Source organism: Abramis brama (genome assembly GCF_963993115.1).
Source record: "Abramis brama genome assembly, chromosome: 4".
Classification (NCBI taxonomy): Eukaryota; Metazoa; Chordata; class Actinopteri; order Cypriniformes; family Leuciscidae; genus Abramis; species Abramis brama.
In genome coordinates, this window is record NC_139966.1 from 13,213,393 (window position 1) to 13,235,538 (window position 22,146).

At 37.7% G+C, this 22,146-nt stretch overlaps 1 protein-coding gene across 1 annotated transcript; it reads left to right on the top strand.

The window, feature by feature from the left end:
• Positions 1 to 4,420: 4,420 nt before the first annotated feature.
• Positions 4,421 to 19,925, top strand: LOC311081661 (tripartite motif-containing protein 16-like). The gene is made up of 6 exons (XM_084112271.1): positions 4,421 to 5,073; positions 5,629 to 5,724; positions 5,810 to 6,043; positions 18,729 to 18,888; positions 19,040 to 19,093; positions 19,332 to 19,925. The coding sequence occupies exons 1-6, from the start codon at positions 4,504 to 4,506 to the stop codon at positions 19,865 to 19,867; spliced, it is 1,650 nt and encodes a 549-aa protein (XP_083968397.1). The 5' UTR covers positions 4,421 to 4,503; the 3' UTR covers positions 19,868 to 19,925.
• The last annotated feature ends 2,221 nt before the right edge of the window (positions 19,926 to 22,146 follow it).

Below are 22,146 nucleotides of genomic sequence, written 5' to 3' on the forward strand. Positions count from 1 at the left end.
GGTCTAATTTAATTCATAATTTATATTATGACTATTTTCTTATAAGAAACAATATATAAATATGATTATCATTTGAAATTGGAGTCAGATTAAGCATAGAGCTAAATTAATATTGAAACTAAAATTCTAATAAATTAAGTGAACTTCACTGGAGCGCTGAAAAGACATACACGCATTATCCCTTCGCACAGGCCGTTGGACTCCGTCATTGGGCCAATGGGTGGTCTTTACACCAGCTTTTACCTCCTTATACTCTACTCTGTACTGCATTGTTTCTCCAGTTGGAGACTTCTGCAGTTTCAGGGACACACCTTGGTACATGACATTTTTCACTTTCAGTGTCAACTTCCATTTTTCATACAGATAGATGGAGGAGCCTAGACTGGATGGATCAGAGATGGCAGAAATAATGAAGAGGATTCTCTTTTCGTTTTTATTGCCCTCTGAAAAACTTCTGAAACGAGATATGTTCTCTCTCATCTTTGAGATGACATCAGGATCGTTGAACCACTTTTTGACAGATGTCACAGAAACCAAATCTGTAGCTTTTTAAACTTGTCAGATTTCATTAACTCCTTCAGGATTGAAAGATATGGGTCTTCATACTTCAGAGAGGTAAAAGTCAAGCACACCACAATATCAATATCAAGGATCAAGGAGGATAGTGTTAAGACGGTCTGAGGCTACGTTAACACGTGGCCGGCTATTTTCATAAACGGACATTTCACCCTCCGTTTTCAAAAATAACATTGTGCACACCTGTCAGTTTTCAGAAAAGTGGTTGTTTACACGAACCTGTGTATATATGCCGTTAAGAGCATGCCAAACCTGTAGGTGGCAGTGTAACGAGAAGCTCAAGCCCTCTTTAGCTAATCAGAATCGCGAAACATAGGTCACACTTTTGACGCAGGTGCAAGTTCTGTCACATACTGTGACGTCGGCTGCCTAAAACTCGTTTTTTCTCAGTTTACATGTAAACGTGCAAACAACGTTTTAGAACGAATCATTTTCAGAGGCGAATTCTCTGTTTGCGTGTAAACTAAGGGCATAAATTAAGGGAAATGTCTCCATTTTTCAAAATAACCATGTATATGTAAACGGGGCCTGAGTCTTAAATGGCCTTCAATGTGTTGGTGTAAGAACTCAAGATGTGAAGTTCAGACTTTTAACCACTGGTTAAGCATGCTAGAATTAAAAGGGGAGCTCCTGTGAATCTTTAGGATGTCTTCCAGTGACTTCTCCTTCATTTCCCCTCCTCGAATAGCCGGCAAAACCCTGCCAACTGCTTTTAGGAGCAGTGTTTTGTAAATGTTAAAAGAGCTCTGAAATGAGCACAGCCTCTCTTTGATGTTACTGAAAACATTTACTAATGTTCTTTCAGACAGGTCGTTGCATATCCTCTCTGCCTCCCACAGGTCCTCCATTATGTCTACAGTGTTGAAAACTGCGCTTATGCTGATTTCTCTCTCCAACTGAGCTGCTTTTGTATTCAAAAGACAAAGAGGATAGAGCCAGGCTTTGATTGCAACCACATTCTCTTGATTCTCCTTCAGCAGAGCTGGGAGAGGGCCTACAAATTTAGGGCCTCCATGTGTGAGGTGGGATTCTGCTTAAAACGGACACCACCATGAAATGTGCAGGCAATCTTCTCAGCCACTTTCTTTTCAGCATCTGTTATTTGTAAAGCTTCTTTTCCCTCAACCATTTTCTTGACCATAACATGTAGTTGTCCCTCAATTTCCTCCTTGCTTTGACCTTTGACCTTAGGCCTGAGCTCCGTACAGTACAGCCGTGACCACATGAATTGCAGTTTTCTGGTCAAACACCTGAGGGTAGGTGATCTGGCCTAAATAGCCTTCATTTGTTTTGCATTCACTAGTTTTGTTTTGTCTTCATTTGTTTTGCATTACTAGTTTTGTTTTGCATTCTTGACCTTGTTTTTTTGACAAGTCTGTTACTTGTGGTTTTGGTTTTGTTGTAGTTGGAAGAAATGTGTTTTGCTTTTGTATTGGTTTGTTTATTTTCCTAATCTTGATTTTTCTCTTTCCTTTTTGCTGGAGCTGGGGGCCTGAAGAAGGCAGGCTAGCTGTCCCTGTGTGGCAATAGCTCTCTTCTTCCCAAAGTGGTGTGGATTTGCAGTGAATTTCTTTAGTGTGTAAGTGTGGTTTGGTGCACGTGTGGATATCCATCATTGCAGGCATTTTTGAAGCCCGGCATCTAGCCTGTCTTCCGATTGGTAAGCCCCAGCTCTTTGTTTGTTTGTTTGTTTGTTTGTCTTTTTCTTTTGTGTTTGATAAACTTATTTCACAGTGCTAGTGGCTTGCTGTGGCTGATCCTTTTTATGATTGCTCTATTGAATGAGACATTTTAACGAATTGACTGTTTAGTAAAGATTTATACCTTTGTTACCAAGTATCCACATCTGTGGGTCATCTTGTGAAAAATCAAACCTGTGGGCCTTTGGGTCTTTCCCGGGTAGTTAATCCCGGGTGACGTAGCCGTTCCCTTTGGAATCAGTATAATAATTGAGTACAAAATGTATTATTATTAACTATTATTTATTAACACCTTCATCGCCACATAATGTTTTGTTTGTGTGTGCGGCAGTCGTCCGTAAGGGGCTTTTGTGTTTATTCAAATAATAAAGTCTTGTTAGCTGATTCTCGCCTCCTTCTTCCCATAACAACATACCTGGTTACACTAATATTGAACATAATAAAATCAAACATAGATTTCGCTGACCACACTTGATAATGATAATTAAATAGATTAGCTGTGTAGCTTAGTTTTCCTGCTGAGGCAGGTTTCTTCCACAACAAAAAGCACATGGGATAAAATGTATCCACACATATGCGCAGTCTTTAGCTTTATGACTTCAAAAAAAGACATTCATTCTCATTCTACAACTGTGTGTTCTTTTATTCTGAGTGGAAAATATATGGGTTTATTTATCACAATTATCATATGTGTAGATATACATGTATAATTAGTGTAGCTGTAGGCTATTTGTCCATTAAAGGAGAAGTTCACTTTCAAAAAAACTTTTGCTGATAATTTACTCACCCCCATGTCATCCAAGATGTCCATGTCTTTCTTTCTTCAGTCGCAAAGAAATTAAGGTTTTTGATGAAAACATTCCAGGATTTCCCCCCATGTAATGGATTCTATTGGGACCCAAACGGTAGAAGGTCCAAATGACAGTTTCAGTGCAGCTTCAAAGGGCTTTAAACGATACCAGACGATGAATAAGGGTCTTATCTAGCGAAACGATCGGTCATTTCCAAAATAAATAAAAAAGTTTAAGTTTTATAAGCACAAATGTTCGCCTTGCTCTGTTCTGTGATGCGCGTTCGTGACGTCACGTAATACGCAATTACGTTGAAAAGGTCACGCTTGAAAAATTTCTGTCCTGAAGAAAATGTTCTTTTTGGCTTTTTAATATTAAAACACCGAGGATACGCACACGAAATGGGCATTTTAAACGATAAACTGACACAAATACATTTGAAAATGTGTATATGGTCCTCCTTCCGCACATTTGTAAACACGTCAAGCGTGACCTTTTCAACGTAATTGCGTATTACGTGACGTCACGAACGCGCATCACAGAACAGAGCAAGGCGAGCGTTTGTGCTTATAAAACTTAAACTTTTTTATTTATTTTGGAAATGACCGATCGTTTCGCTAGATAAGACCCTTATTCATCGTCTGGTATCGTTTAAAGCCCTTTGAAGCTGCACTTAAACTGTCATTTGGACCTTCTACCGTTTGGGTCCCAATAGAATCCATTACATGGGGGGAAATCCTGGAATGTTTTCATCAAAAACCTTAATTTCTTTGCGACTGAAGAAAGAAAGACATGGACATCTTGGATGACATGGGGGTGAGTAAATTATCAGCAAAAGTTTTTTTGAAAGTGAACTTCTCCTTTAATTCTGTTACCTGCTGTTATAAGTAATTGTGAGGGAATGACTAAAATGTCTAAATAAAAACCTATATCAATGCCACATAATGTGCCTGGATCCTGTGAATTAAGGATAATGATATAACTATCTTATGTGTAGATATTTTCAGTTCACAAGGTAATGTTCATCTGAGGACACAGTCATACAATGACATACTATTACATACAATGACATACTCTTGACTAGATACATCAAGTCAAGAACTGTTTAAAAACAAAGTAAATAGCTTTTCTCACATAGTTTAAACCACTTACAGCACTGCACAGATGTGATAATTAGTATGCAGTTTTACTGCAGTTATTAATGGTGTTGCCTGATTCTCTGTAACTTATTTAAAACTTAAAATATTCTTTGAGTGTCTGTCTTAGACTGACATCTAGTGTACGTTTTATGATCTGTGACTTTCCAGACTTGCAGACATTTGCACACGGCACTCAAACACAGAAGCAGGAAGCAGGAAGCACGTGTACTCAAGGAAACTGAAACTGAAGTGAAGTTGAGCTGTTGTGTGTTTGTGTCTTTGTATACATGCAGTAAAATGGCAGAAGCCTTAATTTTTCAAGATGAATTCCTGTGTCCATTGTGTCTGAATCTCCTGAAGGATCCAGTGACCATTCCCTGTGGACACAGTTACTGTAAGAGCTGTATTACAGGCTGCTGGGATCAGGAGGATCATATGAGACTCTACAGCTGTCCTCAGTGCAGACAGATCTTCAGTCCAAGACCTGCTTTAGCTAAAAACAGCATTCTGGCTGAAGTGCTGGAGAAACTGAAGACTAAACTTCCTGCTGACTGTTACGCTGGAGCTGGAGATGTACAGTGTGACGTCTGTACTGGAAGAAAACGCAAAGCCGTCAAGTCCTGTCTGGGGTGTCTGAACTCTTACTGTCAGAATCACCTTGAACAACACGAGAGTTTCTTTAAAAGAAAGAGACACAATCTGACTGATGCCACTGGACGACTGCAGGAGATGATCTGCCAAAAACACGACAAGCTCCTCGAGGTTTTCTGCAACACTGACCAGAAGTGTATATGCGTGCTGTGTACGATGGATGAACATAAAAACCATGACACTGTATCAGCTGCAGCTCAGAGGACAGAGAAACAGGTATGAACTTTAAACTAGATATTGATTAAATAATGTTAACACTATTTATATTGGCACCCATATGATCAGGTAACATCATTCACACTGCAGACATCAGCAGAAGTGAACAGAAGCTGCAGGTGCACTTTCACTGCTGAGCGTATTCGCAAGATGGCGACATACAGCAGTAGACACAAAAACACATAAAACCATGAGATAATAAATAGATACTCTTATGTGTGTCCGTATCTGTCGTGTTTTTTTGTTTTTTTTTGTATCTCGTCTATCATAGCTGCGGGAATATAAGAGTATCTATTTATTATCTCATGGTTTTATGTGTTTTTGTGCGAATGTGTATGTGTTGGCTACTTCTTGTGAACCAAATTGGCCATTGGGGACATTAAAGATATTTCAATTCAATTCAATTCATTTGTGCTCCGCATTGTACTTAACAGAAAATATGGTAAACATGCACCTTCAACATATTTATCAACACAAACCTTTTCATAAAAAAAAAGATGATATCACATGATGATATAGTGAAAGTAGTATAAACTGACATTGTTTGTGCTGCAGAAACAGCTGAAGGAGACACAGAGGTCGTTCCAGCAGAGGATCCAGCAGAGAGAGAAAGATCTTCAGCAGCTGAGAGAGGCTGTGGTGTCTCATAAGGTGAGTGTGGAGAAGAAGAGAAGTTTGAGACGTCTCAGTCAGGACTCACTGAAGACACTGTGTGATTGTGATGTGTGTGTAACAGCGCTCTGCACAGACAGCAGTGGAGGACAGTGAGAGGATCTTCACTAAGTTCATCCGCTCCATTGAGAGAAGCCGCTCTGAGGCGACACAGCGGATCAGAGATCAGGAAAAGACTGCAGTGAGTCGAGCTGAAGGACAACTGGAGCGACTTGAGCAGGAGATCAATGATCTGAGGAGGAGAGACGCTGAGCTGGAGCAGCTTTCACACACACAGGATCACATCCATTTCCTGCAGGTAACAGATCTAGAAGAACAGGGTCATAGTGGACTTGATCATGAGAGAAACATTTCATGAGAGCAGAATGAGCCGTTGACTGAAGTGTTGATCTGTGTGTTCGGTTATTATATCATCATCAGTCAGACTCTCATCTGATCATCTTCTTTTGAAAGATACTCACTTACAAATTTCTTCTGGAAGATATATATATGTTACCTGCAAAGTGTGTAATCCCGGTATTCTATAGAATGCCTAGGTAATGTATAGAATTAGGTAATGTATTTTTGCCAAAAACCTACACATTGCCTAGGCATTCTATAGAATACCAGGATTTCACACTTTGCCGGTAACATATATATCCCTAATCCCTAAGTCCCTAATCGTGGAATCATTCAACCCCATAGCAAAAATTTCTTTCAGCTGTTTAAAAATGAACAAATCAAACAAAAGTATTTGAAATAGGTCAACACAACAAATGTTTCAAGTGGTTTCCCCAAATTCAACTGAAAATGCAACTTTTAATGACGTCTGCAGTTTCAAAATGATCAAACCCCTGAATAGAATCCCTCACAACAGCACAAATCTGCAAAAATCAAGGCCTTCATTAGTTGCACCAGGTGTGCTTGAGCTAGAACACACTCAACAAACCTAGCCAGTTCAGATATTTTGTGTCACATTTGACTGCAAGTTAGAAATATGGCTAAGTCAAAAGAATGGTCCAAAAAGTTAAGAGAAGATATCATAGCCCTTCTCAAACAAGGAATGGGATACAAAAAGTCAAGTCACCTTCATTTATATGGCGCTTTTAACAATATAGATTGTTTCAAAGTTACAGTGATAATAGGAAATTAAAGTAACAGAGATAGTTTTGGCTTTACAGCAGCTCTAGAATAAAGTTATTGTCCAGCTAAAGTTAGTTTTTGATTGATTACATTTTGTTGCAAAGATCATTAGTTATTACCTTAGGGGCTGCTAACACGACACCGTTTTAACTGAAAACAGAAAACTTTTAATGTGTCCTGGCCATTCATTTGCACATCAACAGTGTTTGGTGGCTCAAGAACACAAACTTTGATATAGGTTCCAAGGTGCAAGTTTAGAATTTAAAAAAAAAAACCATTATCATCTCTGTGTAAAATTCAAAAACATGAATCTGTGAAAATGGTGAAGACATGCACATGCATCTTATGTGTTTAGTCTATATGTGTGCGCATTTTAATATATATGAGGGCATTTGCATTGTCGTCATGTCCAGGCGCAGGTCCATCTGGATACAGCCTGGATACGGCGGACTGCGGTAAACCTCGGGATGAACAGAGAGACTAACCTGTTCCGGCTGACCTAGTTTATACAGCCTAACATTGAATGTTAGAAGTTGATAATGTGGTATGTGTATGCTAGGTTAAAGAGATGTGTTTTTAGTCTAGATTTAACCCTCTGGGGACCAAGGTGTTTTTGGGGCCCTTGAGATGTTCTGACATGCCTTGACATTTGTGCTTTTTTCAGTTATTTATAAACATGTTAATGGCAAAGGTGTAAATTCACTCTATATAGCACAAACAGGGCTACCATAATATGCGAGCAACGTTTATGTAGATGTTTGTATTTTTAAGAGAATAATGTTTATGCGTGGTTATTGGAAAAAATTTAAATGAAAGTTGCTGAATTAAGACCACAAAACACATATTAAATATGTGTCCACAAGACTTTTGACTAATGGATGTTGTCCCTTTGAGTTCTAGCTTCAAAATGATGTGAAAATAGTCTTGCTTTATCGTTCACAAAAAAAAATACATTGATTTAAATGGTGTAAAACAGGTTTTGCTTGGAAAGCCAATATGCGAGGGGGAGGAGTAGTTTACACCTTAGATTACAATGTCCCACCCACTCTGCATAATGACTCTGCCTAATGAGCCATTCTTTCAGGTGTGACACTGACTGAGCCACAATGCAAGGACAAAAGATGTATTTAGAAGAAGACTTATATTGACCATTTAAGATTTCGCTTACATCTCTCTTGTAAATATGTTTTGCTATTTTATTAAAAATGTTACAATTACAACAATAATTACAATTTCAACAATATTTCAAGTGTACTCTTTCTTTGTAAAAAAGAAAAAGAAAAAAGAAAAAAAAAACGTTAGATATGAGCAGAAATTCCTAAACAAAAGCTTATTTGATGTGGCAGTATATTCTACAGTAGCCTAAAAACTGTACCCAAATCTAGTCAACAAGTGACTGACTGTAACGTTGTTTTTATGAAATATTAGGGCATATTAATGCTAATTTGCAGTTTAACCCCCTGGAGTCGGCTATCGCGCCGGCGCGATAGGCTCGTTTTTTTCCGTATGAGTGCAAAAAAATAATAAAATAAAAATATTAATTTTTATCTTATATGCTTGTGTTATACATCAATCTATCCTGTTTAGTGTGTATTATTTTTGTGTACACTCACAATAAAAACAAAGTGTTGTGCTTTTCGCCAAATAAAGAAAAATAAACACGAAGCGAGTTCTGCCTTCTCTCTGTCCGTTTAGTCCATTCTGAAACGCGTCCGAAAATGAATCATAACTGAGCGAATACTTCTCACACAGGCACGTGAGATATGTCTTTATGAAGCTTGAAATCTCCTCTTTTAAATGAAGTAATTTATATAAAAAACAAATGTTTTCAACTCATGTAATCCGTTTGAAAGCAAGGAGAGGTACCGTTTTTCCTTCTGCCTCATTATCTCTATAATCAGCTGCGGCCGCCCCGCCCCCGGCGCGATTCACATGTAAATAGTTAGGTGATCTAGTATGCATCGCATACGCCCCCCGATCAATGCCATAAAAAGTTTCTTCATCAGACTTACTGATAGTTCATCGCGTTTTGAGTATGACACGCTTCTCCGGTAATAAAGACGCCCTTCAGATGATTCTGGACAGCGAGGAAGAATGCACCTTTTCCTCAGAGGAAGATTGTAACTCAGACGACGAACGGCAGCATTTTGAAGAGCGAATTCCGCCGAGAACACAATTTCGGAGTAAGTTTTACTCAAAAGTCTTTTGTCTTTTATTTTTCGTGTTTGCATTTATGAGGAAAAAACAATATTACGTGACAGATCTCCATTATGGACGCGAGCGCTATAAAAAAAGCACTAAAATACTTTCAAACTTTCACAGAGACCTCAAAACAGAAAGTACAAATCCTTTCTTTAAAACGAATTTCGTTTTGTATCAATTGTATCTTACTTTTAATAATTTTTTCATTAACAAATTTCCTGGATTTAAACTGCAAATTAACATTTATATTTCTTATAATAAAAATGAAAGACCTATGTTACAGACATATGAAAGACAACATTTCGTTGATTAGTTTTGGATAGATTATACATTTTTAATGTAAAATATCTGCCACCTCAAATAAGCTTTTGTTTGCCAATATTTGCTTATGTTAAATATAATATGTTTTGTCAAAAATAAAGTTATCAAATAATCAATCAAATCCTTAACTTTGAAATATGTATGATAAAATGTATACTTTAGTTTTTACAAAGAAAGATTACACTTGAATTGTTGTTGTAATTGTAACCTTTTTAATAAAAAAAATATATTTACAAGGTAGATGTAAACAAACTATTAAAAGGTAAATATAAGCCTTTTCTTTAAATAACTTTTATTGTGTTTTATTATTGACAAATTTGGGTAGAGGATAAATATTCCAAAACTGAAAATACAGTATGAGAATTAACTGCACAATTACTAGACATGTTTTCCTTGGATATTATAGGCCAAATTGCAAGCACAATATGTGGAAAAATAAAAAAGAATTGAGATGCTTCCAACTGTTGCTCTTGCATTCTTGTGGCTCAGTGACTCACCTGAATGAATGGCTCATTAAGTATGCGGGCCCCACTGTCTCCTAAGGTGTGAACCACTACATATACATGACCGTTGACGCCCACTCCGCATATTGGCTTTCCAAACAGAAAGTGCTTTGCAAAATTCAAATCAATGTATTGTGTTATGTGAATGATTAGGCAGGGTGATTTTCACTTCATTTTGAAGAAAAAACACTAGGCGATGACATCTTTTAGACAAAAGTCGTATTTACATATATTTAGAATGTGTTTTATGGCCTTATTTCAAAAACTTTAGTTTTTTGTTTTTTAAAAAACCATGCATAAACATTATTCTATCAAAAATACAAACATGTACATGCAAGTTGTTCACATATTATGGTAGCCCTGTTTGTGCTAAATAGAGTGAATTTACACCTTTGCCATTAATATGTTTATAAGCAACTGAAAAAAGCACAAATGTCAGGGCATGTCAGAACATCTCAAGGACCCCAAAAACCCCTCAGACTCCAGAGGGTTAATACGTTGCTTATACAAATACATTTTATTTCAACATATTCCAGTCGATTTTTACTCATCTCAGCAGGCTATAGCAAAGCAGTTTATTCTTTCACACACATACGCGCGATTCATATTTAGGCTAAACAGTCTTTACAAATATGTACCCTTCATTCATCTCACAGAAAGGCGAGTCATATTATAGAAATGCGATTCATCTTTTTGCGGTTTGCATAGGCCTACACCAGGGATGGGCAACTTCGGTCCTGGAGGGCCACTGTCCTACAGAGTTTAGCTTCAACCCTAATCAAACACACCTGAACAAGCTAATCAAGGTCCTCAGGATTACTAGAAAATTACAGGCAGGTGATTTTTTCAGGGTTGGAGCTAAACTCTGTAGGACAGTGGCCCTCCAGGACCGAAGTTGCCCATCCCTGGCCTACACTAACGTTATTCCATAACGTTATTCCACACTTGAGAAAAGAAAACAGCCTACCTCACTCCTCAGCGGGATCTGCTCCTCATATCAGGAGATATTGCTCCTCATATCAGCACTGTTTAGTGGTGCAACGGATCATCATTGATCCGTGATCCGTTCGGATCAATATCTTCGGTTCGGCACACACGTGATCCGCGGATTAATTTATGGAAAAAAAAAAGTTGTGCGCATGTTCAGTCCACACACAGCGTGGTCATGGCGAGCGGAGGAACGGAGGAGCTTGAACGCCCCACGTCATTTAAATCCCCTGTATGGGAGCATTTTGACTTCCCTGGAACACGCGTCTATTTCGCTTCAAACGCTCGCTTTATCATTATACGCGCGCGGCGCGTCCTATTCGCTTTGGACGCGCGAAAGGATTCAAAATGTTCAAGCATCGAACTAGACGCGAATTTGACTCTCTATTCGCGTATGGTGTGAACCATAGACTGTAAAAAAATATGAACGCAGCAAAATGAACAGGCTGCGATGTATGCTGGAATGTGTGTGTGTGTGTGTGTCACAATCACACACACACACACACACACACACACACACACACATGCTGTTTAAAAGCAAAAATTATCTCATCTTTTGGACATATTCATTATATTGCATTGGTTTTCATTTCTTGTCCTCAAACAGAGTAATCTGTTTATTTTGAAGTTACACATTCTACATTGATTAAAAAAGAAAATCAAATGTGTTTTTAATGGTAGTATCATTTTATACAGAAATAAATGATTTATAATTCAGATGAGAATAACGTTAAAGTTAATTAGAATTTTAAGGAAACAAATATATTGATCTGAAATATAGCAAATTAATTTTAAATTCATTCAGGTAGCCTACAATTACCAAACACATCTCAAGGTCTTTTGAATAAAGGGTGACAGTCTTTCATTATCAACTGTTGTTGTGGACTATATACTGGAGAAGTATTTGTTCTCCATTTGAGTGAGATGTTTTTATGTGGCTAATTGAGCAAAGTGCTTCCATATATTTTATTATTAGTAGTATTAGTTCAAGAATAAAATAAAAATATCGGATTGATATCGGTATCTGCAAATAGCCGATATGCTGCGGCATCGGTATCGTATCGGAAGTGAAAAAGTGGTATCGGGACATCCGTGGAAACACATCAAGCATGGCCACGCATTTGAAGCGACATCACCCTGGTGTTTCGCTGACAGGAGTGAAAACGAAGGCTGTTCAACGTTGCACAATCAGACCGGGCTAAAGCCATCACAAACGCTATCAGTGTGTTTATAGTCACACTTCATGGAATGAACCCGTCGCGCACCCACTGTTGATTTTATATATTTTAATTTAATATTTTAAAAATGTTAATAAACAAAAAGACAAAACTTGTTTATTTGTCTTGTCTTTTTTTTTTTTTTTGCTGATCCGAAAAATGATCCGATCCGTGACTCTGATCCGAGAAACGATCCGAACCGTGAGTTTTTTGATCCGTTACACCCCTAGCACTGTTCTGAGGAATCTTTTCTCCATAAGGTAGGCTATATTATGCTTCACTCGATCGCGACGCGCTTTGTTTACAGCTGATGTGGGCGTTTCACAGGTCTGAAATAGTTCTCAGAATTTGCGTTTGAATAGCACGCGCTTTCCGGGGAGTGGTCACATTACTTGTGAATTAGCTCGTAATGAGCTCGACTGGAGTCGCTCTCTTTTTATACAGATTACAGAAGCTGAGAATATTAGTTTTTTATATAAATTACTTCATTTAAAAGATGCGATCTCAAGCTTTATGCCCGTGGGTCTGTTTGCCTGTTTGACTGAATTTTCGCGGAGTTATAGATCATTTTCGAACGCGTTTCAAATGGGAGTTTACTGACAGAGAGAAGGCAGAAATCGCATCATGTTAATTTTTCTTTATTTGTCAAAAAGCAAAACACTTTATTTTTATTGTGAGTATACAGAAAAAAAATAGAAACTGAACAGGATCGATTGATGTATTACACGAAAATGAAAGATCAAAATTAACAGAGCATTTAGTGTTTATTTTCATTTGTAAAAAAAAAAAAACGAGCAAAACGCGCGGGCGCGTTTTTGGTCCCCAGAGGGTTAACTGAGGTGTTTTTGGGGTCCTTGAGATGTTTTGACATGCCCTGATATTTGTGTTTTTTTTCAGTTGATTATAAACATATTAATGGCAAAGGTGTAATTACACTCTATTTAGCACAAACAGGGCTACCATAATATGTGAGCAACATGTATAATGTTTAGAGAATAATGTTTATGCATGGTTATTCATAAAAAATAAAACTAAAAAAATGAAATTTTCTGAAATAAGGCCACAAAACGCATACTAAATATGTTTCCACAAGACCTTTAACTAATGGATGTTGTCGTCTAGAGTTTTTGCTTCAAAATGATCTGAAAATCATCCTGTCTTAACCATTCACATAAAACAATAGATTGATTTAAATTTTGCAAAACACTTTTTGTTTGGAAAGGCAATATGCATGGGGCATGAATGATCATGAATAATGTTGTGGTTCACACCTGAGAAGACAATGACCCACATAATGAGCCTTTCAGTCAGGTGTGTCACTGAGAGGGTATCACAATAAAGAATGCGAGGACAAAAGAAATATATATATTGCTTTTAATTTATTTAGAATATAGTTTTTAGCACATTTTTAGTACATAGTCATGCCTGGAAACAGATCCTGTTCAAATAGGCTATATGGGCCATTCTACAGAATTGGTTCAAAGTTAAGTGGAACTATCTTTTTTGTCTTTCCACAAATTTTGTATGCATGCAAATTGTATAATATCCAAGGTAAACATTTCTAGTAATTGTGCAGTTAATTCACATACTGTATTTTCTGAAAGTTTTGGAATAATATATCCTCTCCCCAAATGTGTCACTAATAAACAAACAATAATAAATAATTTAAAGAGAAGCTATTTTTGCTATTTTATTTAAAAGTTTTCACATGTAAATCAACAACAATTACAATTTTAAGAATATTTCAAGTGCAATCTTTCTTTTTAAAATGTATACATTTTATTATACGTATTTCAAAGTTAAGGATTCTGTCATGATTCTGCCATCTTGTTCTTGATTTTCTCTCGTCTTGCGGCAGAATCATGACAGGCCCATGTTTTCATGTGCAGCACATGGCCATTTGTTTGGCCATGTGCTTGCGTTGTCTCGTCATGTAACCCCGCCCCCTTGTTATCCTTGTTTAGTCATTATTGTTTCCCCATTATCACCTGTTGCCCTCATCTTTAGCCCCCCTTTATAACCCCCTTGTGTTTCTCTGTCCTTTGTCGGTTCATTGTCAAATGCTGTCTGACTTTGTCAAACACTGTCTATCTTTATGATATCTCTCTGTGAGTATTTTGTCTGGAGTCCTGTTCAACATATGAGTATTGTTTTGTTGTTAGTTACTGTCTAGTCATCGTTAAGTCTTAGTCAAGGCTTTTGCCTTGTAGCGTTTATGGTAACAATCGTAATTAGGTCATATATGAAATATTAGCTCGAGCAGTAAGGAAATTTGGGGAAATATTAAAATCATAACTCATAGTCATAATTCATAAATTTCACATATGCTATTACATTACCTGCTAATTATCAAAAATATTTCGTTCTATAACTGGTCTCTCATCAGTCATTCGACCAGCGAATGCTTTGATTATACCAGTTAAGAAGGAATATTTATATTATCAAACCTCAGACAAATTCTCTCCTGGCCGTGGATGCAAATTGCTGGGTTTATGAATTAAAATAAAGAGCTAGTAGCCAGATCTTATCGCAATTTCAGTGACAATTACATTGGTGGGATTGTAACACAGAGTCAGTCAAAGTATAAAAGATTTATTTAATCAAAAATGACACACAAAGGATTATGCATATAGGAAGTAATATAGGCTAATCTACGTACGTAAAATTACACAAGACCCACGAACGTTTAGACAAACAAACATAAAACATGACTTGATCAAAATGAAACTAGGAAGAAAGTGAGGGAGAAAGTATGGTAATTTACAAACAGAACCTTTTAAGAGACAACTGTGAAAGCAGCTTCGAGAGAGATCATTTGATACTTGCGATTCTGTTCCTTTGTCTGTGTGAAGCTGGGCTTCGGGACCACGTGCGTATCTTGGCTGGACCGTGTCTCATCGATTTGTAGGCTTGCGTTTCGCGTGAAGTTCTTAAAAGCTTACTTGAAAGTAACATTACCGAGTAAAGAATTCTTTTCCCTGTACGGGAAAGGCGTGAAAACACATCCGCGGTTCGTTTGGATGAAGGCCCTGTGCCTTCTCCCGCTCCGCTGCTGGTGCAGGGAGGGGTGAGAGTGCAGAGTTCAGAGTTCGGAGTCACGAGGGTGAGAGAGTATGAGAGCAGAGAGAGAGAGACGTCTGCTTGTGTTGTGGTTTTAAAGCAGCGCGGGGTAACGCCCTGTTTGATGACAGGACCCAATGAAATCTTTCGGTTCTGAGGCGGGAGCGTTTCATTGTTTGTGAAGGAACGCCTCTTCTGATCGTACACAGAAAAATGCATTAAAACTTTAATACCACATTATGTCTAGGAATAAACATTTGTGCGGAATATAGTTTCTATTTCTGTATCAGGAAGCTCATTACGATCAGTAGGATATCACACCCGACATTAATATCAGTTAATGAAACAGATACATCTCAAATGTATAAACACACGTGTCCATTACATCTGCAGAAGGGCATAAATATCTCAATTTATCCCATCACATCCCATAAACAAGAAAACTACATAAAAACATTTTGATAATGATTCATGCGTGTGTGTAACTTGTGTTTTAGGAGTTTCAGAGTGGTTTGGTGTGTGTGTGATTCAGAGCGGGTTCACAAGGGGGTTCAGTTACAGACTTTGCCAAGTCTGTGGGAATTAGAAAGTGTTTTCACTTTTAATTAGTATATAAATTAAAAGTCCATTTTTACCCATCGAGCCATAGTCGCTACAGCCTTTTTGTCTTGTTTTGCCCCCTCGTGGGTTTTGTTTTCTCTGTTTTTGTCTACAATAAATCTTGTGTGAGCATTCTGTCTGCTTTTGGGTTCATCTACCTTCATCCACATGACAGAGCAAAACAAGACTAAGACTTAACGATGACTAGACAGTAACTAACAACAAAACAATACACATATGTTGAACAGGACTCCAGACAAAATACTCACAGAGAGATATCATAAAGATAGACAGTGTTTGACAAAGTGACAACATTTGACAAAGTCAGACAGCATTTGACAATGAACCGACAAAGGACAGAGAAACACAAGGGGGTTATAAAGGGAGGCTAATGATGAGGGCAACAGGTGATAATGGGGAAACAATAATGACTAAACAAGGATAACAAGGGGGTGGGGTTACATGACCAGACAACGCAAGCACATGGCTAAACAAATGGCCATGTGCTGCACATGAAAACATGGGCCTGTCATGATTCTGCCGCAAGACGAGAGAAAATCAAGAACAAGATGGCAGAATCATGACAGATTCATTAGTTAGAATATAGCCTACATTTGAACAAACACTATAATAACATCAGTTTATGACTTTATTTTTGACAAAACATGGTACTTCGGTACCAAGTCGGTACTAAAATGTTTAAAACGTGACGATACCAGCATTTCTGTAGTACTGGTACCCACTAATAAGCAGCTGCTTTCAGTCGCTTCCTAAGCACGGGGCTCCTGACTAACTTTTTTACTTTGAGCACTGTAGCCAATATATTCCATAGTGTGGTGTATATTAAACCGCAAAAAGACTATTTAAATATTAACCCTGCATGTTCTGCAGATCTCTGTGAATAAATGGCGCAGACACGCGGTTTCATTTACCTCACACGCACACACAGACACACTGAAGCACGAGTGACGCTGTTTTTTAGTCTCTGCTGCCTCACGATATGATGACATGATGAAATTCATCTCCAGAGCCGCTCTGAGAGTCACTTCATGAGCATTTTAGCGTTTAATTTGAGAAAAACTATCGTCATATCATACACACACAGAAACTCAAAGGTCTTCACAGCAACCCGTCAAAATAAAAGTTCGGTTAAACTTGTAATTATATTAGGCTACTGTACAGTAGATTTAGCTACATCTCCATGTATTAAAAATACTACTACTACTACTATAATGCGTTAAGAGCTCGCTCAAGTACTGGGGAGCTAAACCATTTAGTGCTTTGTAAGTAATCAGCAATATTAAAAAAAATTATACAATGTTGGGAGCCAATGCAGTGTTGACAGAACGGGGCTAATATGGTCATACTTCCTGGTTCTGGTAAGAACTCAAGCTGCTGCGTTTTGGACCAGCTGTAGTTTGTTTATTATGCGTGCAGGGCAACACCCCATTAGAAAATCACAATAAATTTAGCTGATGTCATGAACGCATGAACTAACTATTCCGCATTTGTCATTGAGAGAGCAAATGTAATTTAGAAATTACTAATCCAGTTTTTTGTATCAGCTATGCATTCCGTTAATTTTGTGAATTGGTAAGTTTCGTCAGGGCGCGAAGAAATATACAGCTGAGTATCATCAGCATAACAGTGAAAACTAATCCGATGCTTCCTAATGATTTCTCCCAAGGGTAGCATGTTCAGAGCGAACAGCAATGGTCCTAGTACTGAGCCTTGTGGTATGCCATACTGAACTTGTGATCGATATGACGATAGGCGAAGGCACTAAATGTTCCTAGAGACATAGTTTGCAAGTTCAAAGTTGGACGGGGCAGAAAAAGGCAGCTATCAACTGCTGCAACCACATTTTTGAGAAGGCAGGTTCAGAAAAACCCTTGAGTGACTGCAAAAGACCTACAGCAAGACTTGGTGGCAACAGCATTGAGGTTTCAGCTTGCACAGTAAGGCACATACTAAATGCATGCCAGAACTCCAAGACGTACACCACTACTGACCCAAAAGCACAACAAAAGCACAAGAAAAGTCAGCTGCAATTTGCTCAAAATCATATAAATAAGCCACAGATGTTTTGGGATTCTGTTCTGTGGAGTGATGAAACAAAACTGGAGATTTTCGGCCTTATGGATCAGCGGTATGTCTGGAGGAAGAAGAAAGAAGTCTATTCTGAAAAGAACCCTCTGTCTACAGTTAAACATGATGAGGCTCTGTGATGCTCTGGGGCTGTTTTGCATCCTCTGGCACTGGAAACCTGCTGCCTGTGAAAGGCAAGATAGATTTATTGAAGCATCAGGAAATCCAAGGAGAAAACTTCATGCCGTCAGTGAGGAAGCTGAAGCTTGGACAATGATCCCAAGCAATACTCAAATTCCACCAAGGCTTGGTTTCAGAAGAAGTCCTGGAAGATTCTACAGTGGCCATTACATTCACCTGGCTTGAACCCCATAGAAAAGCTCTGGTGAGATTTGAAGAAGGCGGTTGCAGCATGCAAACCCAAGAATATTACTGAACTGAAGGCCATTGCTCATGGAATGGACTTAGTTCTTCAGAAATGCTACCAGAAGCTGATGTCTGGTTATACATCTTGTTTGTAGAAAAGTTCTACTAAGTAATAAAGATGCTTGCCATGAAGGGGTTGAATTATTATGAGTTGGATTTTCAGTTGAATTTGGGGGAACCACTTGAAACCATTTGCTGTGTTGAGCTATTTAAATAACTTTTGTTTGATTTGTTTATTGCAAACAGCTGAAAATCTGTAAATGTTGCCAATAAACCTGATTTGCAATGGAGGTTAAATAATTGCAACTGTATATAGTGGTCAGTATCCAAAACTTAACTCATTTAGTAAATTGATTGTCCAGTTTTCTTTCTGTTGAGACTTCCGCACAAATCTAACAGTAGTGCAGGTTATTGATGAAGTGTGGAGGTGATGAGCTTTGATTTCTGTTTTCTGTAGAGTTTCCAGTCTCTCTCAGCTCCTCCTGAATCTACAGACGTAAATGACAGTCCTTTCAGTCCTCTCTCCTCTTTTGATGGCATGAAAGAATCTGTCCTTCAGCTGAGAGACAAACTGGAGGATTTCTGCAAAGAGGAGCTGAAGAAGATCTCTGACAGAGGTAAAGTCCTGGAGATTCTGCTCTCAGAAATGATCCTCCATCATCTCATATCATGTAGAAGATCATATTAGAAATGTCTTAGGAACGGATGTAGGGATAATTTTCTTCTTAACATGATAATCACACTCTTCATGTCTGTTGATTTCCACAGTCACTTCCACCAACATTGTTCCCAAGACGAGGACCAGGAACGACTTCCTACAATGTAAGTCACTAAGAAAACAAGCAGAAAACTCACTGAGTGTGTTCATGTTCTTCCTGTAGAAAATGAAAGAAAACATGAAAGAAAAGTTTTAGAGTTGATCATGTAAATGATGATTTGCACAGGATATCTGGTAAACTGTACTGAGCCACTGCTGATATATTGAACATGAAGAGTTCAGATATATTAAAAGATCAAACAGATTCATATTCCTGATTCTGATGTGTTTTCTCTCCATCAGATTACCATCAGTTCACTCTGGATCCAAACACAGTGAATAAACTGCTCCGTCTGTCTGAGAGGAACAGAGTGATTAGATTCTCTAACACAGTCCAGCCGTATCCTGATCATCCAGACAGATTTGATAATGTGCATCAGGTGTTGTGTAGAGAGAGTGTGTGTGGACGTTGTTACTGGGAGATTGAGTGGAGTGGTGAAAGTGTGTTTATATCAGTTTCATATAAGAGCATCAGCAGGAAGGGAGAAGGTAATGAGTGTGTGTTAGGATGTAATGATCAGTCCTGGAGTTTGATCTGCTTTCCCTCCAGTTACAGATTCAAACACAATAACATAAAGACTGAAATCACTGTAGAGCCCATCAGCAGGAGAATAGGAGTGTATGTGGATCACAGTGCAGGAACTCTGTCTTTCTACAGCATCTCTGACACAATGAGCCTCATACACACAGTCCAGACCACATTCACTCACACACTCTATCCTGGGTTTGGGGTTTATTATGGATCAGTGAAACTGTTAATGAATCAGAATAGACTGTAGAGCTAAATATTGTATTGTATTGAATGTTGTTAAATGGAAAATAAAAAGATGTTCTTTACATGGCTTCTGAGTTTTAACAAATAAATTAGACCAGGGATGGGCAACTTCAGTCCTGGAGGGCCACTGTTCTATAGGTGCCTTGTCCAAATACCCACACTTGCGGTCTTGGCCACTTGAGAGCACGTGCACGCGACAGGAAGTAAGTGCGCAAGGTGCCAAAATGCAGTGCATTTAATGCACACTAAACCCACACCATCTTGAATACCGCTTCGGACCGGTATTTGAGGCTAAGCGTATCCCATCATGCATTATGTTCGGGAACTCATGTGCCCCGAAATAGCGAGATGTTGAGAAAAACTTTCCACTGTAACTTAAATTAATTAGAGACATAGGATTTGGTGGTAAAAACAAAGTGTTGCACGTTTTATTAGTGCAGTGATGAGTATGGTATGTGTAGGCCTATTTTGTACAACATTTGCAACTATATTTATCACGTAATTGGAAGCACCACAATTTTAAATTTGTGTCTTCTGTTAGTTACATAGCGACTACTGAACAGACATGTAGAAGTTTATTTTAAAATGCAAAGTATTAAAATACAATAAATAAAAGCTCTGTAAACACTAACATTTTTTCTAAGACTCAGAGGAAGACCGTGAGTGCTTTAGGGTACCATTTGGGACAGGGCCAAAGTCTGCCGGACAGGTACCCTCCAGGACCGAAGCTGCCATCCCTGAATTAGACATTACCGATAAGATCAAAGGCAGACCATATGATCATTTATATCTAATCCTTATAGAAGAAGGATTTGTTACTTTTCAGTATGTATCTGTTTTTTCATAGTTTTATTACATATAAATCCTGCTATGTTTGTAAATCAGAAAATCTGAGAGTTTAATAAACTATTTTTTTTATAAAAGATAATCCAGGGACATGTTAACCAGATTTCATTATCATTTAGATGAAATGATTTTAAAATATTTTAATGTAAGTTTTCCATTCAGACGGTCACTGTAATCCTTTACAGGCCTTTTTATTTAATGCACTTTAATTTATTTATTGACATTATATTCTGGGGAAAACTGAGGTGGAATGAGATGGATATATTGTGATAAGGATTCCGTTTTAGTTAATATATTAAACCACACATTTGATTGAGAAAATCACAAATTCTCTGTAGTTGGTATTATATGTTTGATCACTTCACACTTGCTTATGTAATGGGATTGCCCATTACAGCAGAAGCTGTCCGACTTTGCAGACCGTTGCTGACAATTATGCACACAGGAACCATTGTGCAGTGCCATAGAGGAAAAAAAGAAAAATGGAGAGCTAATAGACATTCCACAAAAAAAATAAATAACATGTTGCCAGTAGATGTATGTACAGTACATTCTTATGTACATTCTGTTTATCCTCACAATCTAATTGTGTTTTGGGTTTTTTTTTTTTTTTTTTTTTTTTTAGCCATTATGTTTGACTCAGTTTCTCATCACAGTTTGTTGAATGTGCTGAATGCTTCATTCCAAAATACAGAATTTTTGTTTAGTTTATGGCTAGGTTTCATCATTGTACCAAATTTTATTTAATTTAGAATGTTTAATTTAGATATTATACTTTGCACAGTGCTTTATTCTTGCTCGCCCATTTGTGCATTTTTTGCATAATGCACTATTTTCTTTTACTATTACATGGAAATCTTATAATATTATAATATCCTAAAGAGAAGTCCTCCTCAGGTGGCTACTGTAACATAAAGGTAGGTCTTTGGTGTCTGAGACACTCAATAGAGCTCATAATAGTGAACTAATCCAATCATGAGAGTGTCAGCATCACTTCCTTATTATTTAACATTTTAAACAAATTATCATTATTAGTATTATTCTATGTTTAAGTTTGAAATAAACAGAGAATATGCGTCCATCTTTGGCAAGAGTAGTAGTCACAATCTCAACCTGTAGCTAATGTATTTGGGGGGATATAATATTCATAAACTGGTTTCCACAAAAAACCCATTGAAGGCACAAGCTTCTGAAATGTTATGACCATGTTAAGAGTAAAAAAAATAGCCACAATTCGTGAGCTTAGAATTATAAAGTTCTATCTCCGTTAAGGGTAGTTCTGAGATATTGAGCATCAAAGTTTTTACATCCCAGCTGGCAAAACTGTTATGTAGTATAATCTACTATTATAGCTCAACAAGACCATCACCCTACAGGTACTTTGAGGATAGAATATCAAAATCCGGCACATTTGGAAATGGGATTTTTTAAGATGGC

What these genes read in the sequence shown, in the direction of transcription:
- LOC311081661 (XM_084112271.1), top strand. Translation starts at nt 4,504, where the DNA reads ATGGCAGAAGCCTTAATTTTTCAAGATGAATTCCTGTGTCCATTGTGT. An exon ending in CTCAGAGGACAGAGAAACAG is followed by an intron (nt 5,074 to 5,628) that starts GTATGAACTTTA and finishes TTTGTGCTGCAG; the next exon opens with AAACAGCTGAAGGAGACACA. An exon ending in CAGGAACGACTTCCTACAAT is followed by an intron (nt 19,094 to 19,331) that starts GTAAGTCACTAA and finishes TCTCTCCATCAG; the next exon opens with ATTACCATCAGTTCACTCTG.